The sequence below is a fragment of the Myotis davidii genome, unplaced genomic scaffold (assembly GCF_000327345.1).
Source record: "Myotis davidii unplaced genomic scaffold, ASM32734v1 scaffold299, whole genome shotgun sequence".
NCBI lineage: Eukaryota > Metazoa > Chordata > Mammalia > Chiroptera > Vespertilionidae > Myotis > Myotis davidii.
The window spans coordinates 3,281,227-3,286,320 of record NW_006293088.1 but is presented as its reverse complement, the minus strand read 5'-3'; the positions used below and the strand labels follow the sequence as shown (position 1 = coordinate 3,286,320).

The window sequence follows — 5,094 nt, the reverse complement described above, 5'->3', positions numbered from 1 at the left end:
GGGAAAGAGTTGTTTTTACTTTGGAAAACTTAAACCTATTTTCTGATAATAAAAGACAAGCGTGCATGTGCTAGAAAACTGGGGAAAGAACAAAGAAGGAAAAGCAGTCCCCCATAATTACTCACCGAGCCCTGAGCTCACACAGTGCATGCCCGAAGGAGATGAGAGGAAAGCCAGACAACAGCAAGGTTGCGGATGCTGTTACCACCCCACCGGTCCGAGTGTAGGGTTCTGGGAAATGGCTGTTGACATCAGTCCCTATAAATGTGTAAAAAACACCCTGATTTGGGAGTTTTTATTTCAACAGTCAAATGAACGTAAGGCTGAGGACCTGACTTATTCTTTGAGTCTTAATGGTGAACCTGGAAGATAAAAATCACAGAATAATTTGAAATACAGTGGGGCCTTGACTTACGAGTGTCCCGACTAACGAGTTTTTTGAGATACCAGCTGTCTCTCAGCCGATTTTTTGCATTGAGGTGATAGAGTAATTTGAGTTAACGAGCTCCTTAACGAGCTCGGTCTCAGAACAAATTAAACTCTAAGCCAAGGCCCCACTGTACGTATAAATTTTACATTCAGATATGCCTTCTCTACCTGGGGCCAACCATTTTGCTTCAAGCTGGCAGCTGTTTCATGCATGTTTATGTTGCCTTTTGGCCACAGGACCAGCTGGGCATCAGAACAGCCCAGTGGGCATGTGAAGTGTGGGACTTACAGGCAAGGAGCGATTAACACCCAGATAATATGACATAGTGATTGAGAATGCGGTATTCACTTCCCACCCTCTCACTTGCTAAAGGTATGGCCGAGTCAGGTAACCTCCATGTATCAGTCTTCCCATCCATACAATGGGTATCATAATAGCACCTAACTCATAGGGCGATGACATTGGCTCATATGTGCTCAAGTACTTAGCACACTGCCTGGCTCACAGCAAACAGAAGTGTTAGCTTTTATTACTTCTCAGACCCATTGGTTCTTCCCAAGGCTGGTGTCTGTGAGCCCAGAGCCAACGCTTGATTTAGAGTCCGTCTTCTCATGATTGTAGGTGACGTGAGGCCTTGCTCACCCTCGTGCCTGTGCTTGTTGTCTTGCAGCCAGGAGGACGAGGAGGAGGCCTCCTCCAGGTACTACGTCCCCAGTTACGAGGAAGTGATGAACACCAACTTCTCCGAAGCGAGGGAACCAGACCACAGCCCGAGGATGAGCATCTCGCTCCCCTCCTATGAGTCCCTGACGGGGCTGGACGAGACGAGCCCCACGACCCCCAGGGCCGACGTGGAGGGCAGCCTGGGGCACCCACCCGACAGGCAGAACTCCAAGTTGGCTAAACGCCTGAAGCCACTGAAAGTCCGAAGGATTAAATCCGAGAAGCTTCACCTCAAAGACTTTAGGATCAACCTGCCGGACAAAAACGTCCCTCCTCCCTCCATCGAGCCTTTGACTCCCCCGCCACAGTACGACGAAGTCCAGGAGAAGGCCCCCAACGCCCGGCCCCCCGACTGACGGCCCCCCTCTGGGGTGTTCCCTCCGGTCACTCACCCTCCGCACCAACAGCCCCCAACCAAGCCACTCCAGCCACAGTTGAGAAGCGAGGGGACAGGTGCGGACTGAGCAGTTTCGAATGGGGGGTGTGGGTTGGGGAGTCCTGTGAGTCTGGGGTGACGCACGTCCACAGAACCTTCCGTAGCTGGCGCACTGGACGGAGATGCTGCCTCGGATCCCGTGATGCTGCGGACCCCATGGGGGGCGGGGCGGGGCATCTTCCCCGTCGTCTTTCCTCAACTGAATCGGTGACGACAACAGCCTCCTTCCGACCAGGAAAGGTCGCCCCGTGACTGGTGTGGAGTGTGGTTTTGGTTTTGCTCTTCACTGTGACTGTTTTGTTTCCAAAAGAAAAGCTTTGCTCTCTTCTCCGGAGTCCCGAACCAGGTAGAGCAAATAGGACTCAGCTCTGTGGCAAGGGCGTGGGGCCGTTTTGTGAATTAAGCAAAACAAAGGGCCTCTGTGGCAAGGGCGTGGGGCCGTTTTGTGAATTAAGCAAAACAAAGGGCCGGATGACTGTGTGGGGGTGAGGCCCAGGTGGGGTTCTCGGAGCCCGGACGCCGTTGGTTCTTGGAGGGCCCGAGGCCCGAAGATGCTGAAGACCGTGGTCTTCACCGGTACACTGGACTCGTCCCTCCCGTGCAGCGGCAGGAAAGCTGGAGGGGATACTCCGTTCCTTCTAAGATGCCGTGCAGCCGAGCTTTTTATAATAAAATATTTTCTTTGTAGCACATGTGGGTGCTGAATTACTTGAGCAGCTCTCCCAAGACTGGCTTGCGTATGGAGCAATATCAATCATACGAACAGCTGACATGTACCCCACACATACTGTATGCCAGGCGCTGTGCTGAGCACCCCACGTGTGTTCTCCCATGCCGCCTGTTCCCATTGTGTAGGTGAGTCATGGAGGCTCAGGTTCATTAAAGGGCCCGTGCCACAGCGAGAGTAAGAGGCAGGGCTGGGGTTTGAACCCGGCCGTCTGGCTCCAGGACCTGAGTTCTTAAACACTCCACTGTGCAACTCAACATAAAGGGCTTTTCCAGTCGCTGAATGAGGACTGGTGTTCCCCAAGAACAGAGGCAGCCCACAGGCCCCACAGAAAGTTCTGGTGCTGAGCCACCCTAGCCGGTGTGGCTCAGTGGATAAAGCGTCAGCCTGTGGACTGAAGGGTCCCAGGTTCGATTCTGGTCAAGGACACATGCCCGGGTTGTGGGCTTGATCCCCAGTAGGGGGCGTGCAGGAGGCAGCCGATCAATGACTCTCATCATTAATGTTTCTATTTCTCTCCCTCTCCCTTCCTCTCTGAAATCAATAAAAATATTTTTTTTAAAAAAAGAAAGTTCTGGTTCTTAGACAGCAGCTCACTACCTATCTGAACATCCTTCCTACATCTCTGTCCCTGAGAACTGGCCACGAGGCAGCTCGGCCCCCAGAACTGCCGGCCTGTGTGGTCATGCAGGTGGGTGAGCATGTCCTTGTGGGGATGACAAAGGGACTGCCTTCAGGGCCCAGGAACGCAGGTCAACTAAGGAGAACTGCCCAGAGGGTCGCGGACTGGAGGGGCGGGACATCTGGGAAGATAGACCTGGCTCCCAAAGAGCCGTCCTAGTATTGGCAAGCATGGAGGGCCTGTGGGAGCCTGTGTGGCTGGGAGCGCAGTTGGAAGAGTAAATTCTCAGGCCCTAGATGATTCCTAGAAGCTCCCGTGGGCGGGGAGTGGCAGCAGTTAGGAAGTGAACCACTTCTTATCTGGAGGTTGGCAGCAGGTCCTGAAGTTCCAACCTTTCGCTTTCCTGATGCAAATCCTCCTGTATAATAAAAGTGAAGTATGCAAATTGTCCCCTCCACCGGAGTTTTTCTGGTAAGTGACAGGGAGCCGCAGCACATCAATCTCAGATTCTCCAATAATTGATGGAGACCAACTATCAGGGGGGCAAGCTGAGCCAGAGGCAAAGGCAGAGACACCAGAGAAGGAGCACACCATAGGCGGATGCAGATGTATCCAGATCACCCGCCAGATGAATGTAAAAGTCTTTAAAATGGGGCCCTTGCAAGAAGAGGTGGCTCCGGGCCAACAGGGCTGCCCAACACATGAGTCTCATTGACACCCACACCCCCGGGAAAGAGCAGACCCTGGAAATCTGCAGGGTCGAGGAAGGCAGTCAGATGGGTGACATGCTGATGCCAACCAACCAGCCCCACATGCACATGTGGCCAAACATCTCAGTCCCCCGTGCTGCTTACACATCTGCCAACAAGACGTCTCACTTTCCACCAGTGGTTCTCCCCCGGGATTGATGTCCCTGCCCGCGGGTGTTGGCGATGTCCCAGTGGTGGGAGGGGGCCGCTACTGGCATCTAGTAGGGCAGGGATGCTGCCAAACATCCCACAGTGCATAGCACAGTCCCCACCACGAAGAGTTATTCTGCCCCAAGCGTCAGGAGTGCCCAGGTTGAGAAGCCCTGCCTTCGATGAAGGAAGATCCATTCTCCTGGACAGAGGGGCTCCGGTCCCAGAGCCCGGCCACCTGTGTCAGCTCAGTGCCGTCAGAAGTAGGCAACAGTCATCCTCGGAGGTCAGCCAGCATGTGGTCTTGTCTTTTTTCTAGCTGTCATTTTTACAGACTGTTTTCTTATCCCGCTCCAATGTAGAACTTTAAATCGAATTCTCCGTGGCATGATAAAAACCGATTTCCTTTTTTTCTCCATCCCCAGCCCCAGCTCTGCATTAAAGCCTGGAGTTTACTAACTGAGATATAAAGGATGTGGGAAGGACAATGGGCAGGAGTAGTTACAAACGCAAAGAGACTTTGAGAAATAAACTATCGGAAAGCAAACTTGGAACTAAGGACGGTTACGTAACAAAAGAAAACAACTTAGATCAGTGGTTCTCAACCTGTGGGTCGCAATCCCTTTGGGGGTCGAACGACCCTTTCACAGGGGTCGCCTAAGACCATCGGAAAACACATATATAATTACATATTGTTTTTGTGATTAATCACTATGCTTTCATTATGTTCAATTTGTAACAATGAAATTGGGGGTCACCACAACATGAGGAACTGCATGAAAGGGTCGTGGCATTTGGAAGGTTGAGAACCACTGACTTAGATACAATTTGGGGAACAAACATTATGGCTTGACCTTTTCGGGGCTTTATAAGCCTTCTTCTCAGAAAAAAATCCAGCGTGCTCCTCAGGAAATCAGCGGGGCTCAGTGCTGGGAGGCGTGTGGGAACTTCAAACCCAAGAAAATAACTCTTGGCATTTATCCTGGGGATGTCTTACTTGAGAATGCACCCTTGACAGCTGTGGCCAGTCAAGAAAAAATCATTTGCATCTACTGCATCAAAACACAAAAGAGAAATCACCTAGCGATGTGATAGCAAGCTCTCCTTCGACTTTTTGGATAAACGGCGACAAGCCGTGCATATGTGTGTGTGGAAGAGAAACTGTGTGAATACCTGATGGGAACAAGTGAATGGATGCATCTGCCTTATCTGGTTCCTGCCGCTTTCAGAGTCGAACCCAAAACAAAGCCATAAAAA

The 5,094-nt window shown here is 51.6% G+C and overlaps 1 protein-coding gene across 1 annotated transcript in view; it reads left to right on the top strand.

Moving 5' to 3' along the window:
• The window catches only part of TMEM51 (transmembrane protein 51), a 19,501-nt gene extending 17,224 nt beyond the window's left edge, over positions 1 to 2,277 (top strand). The window contains exon 4 of the mRNA XM_006766696.2: positions 1,101 to 2,277. Coding sequence (XP_006766759.1) covers positions 1,101 to 1,509 — 409 coding nt within the window. The 3' untranslated portion in view covers positions 1,510 to 2,277. The remainder of the gene's footprint in view (positions 1 to 1,100) is intronic.
• Positions 2,278 to 5,094: the final 2,817 nt, after the last annotated feature.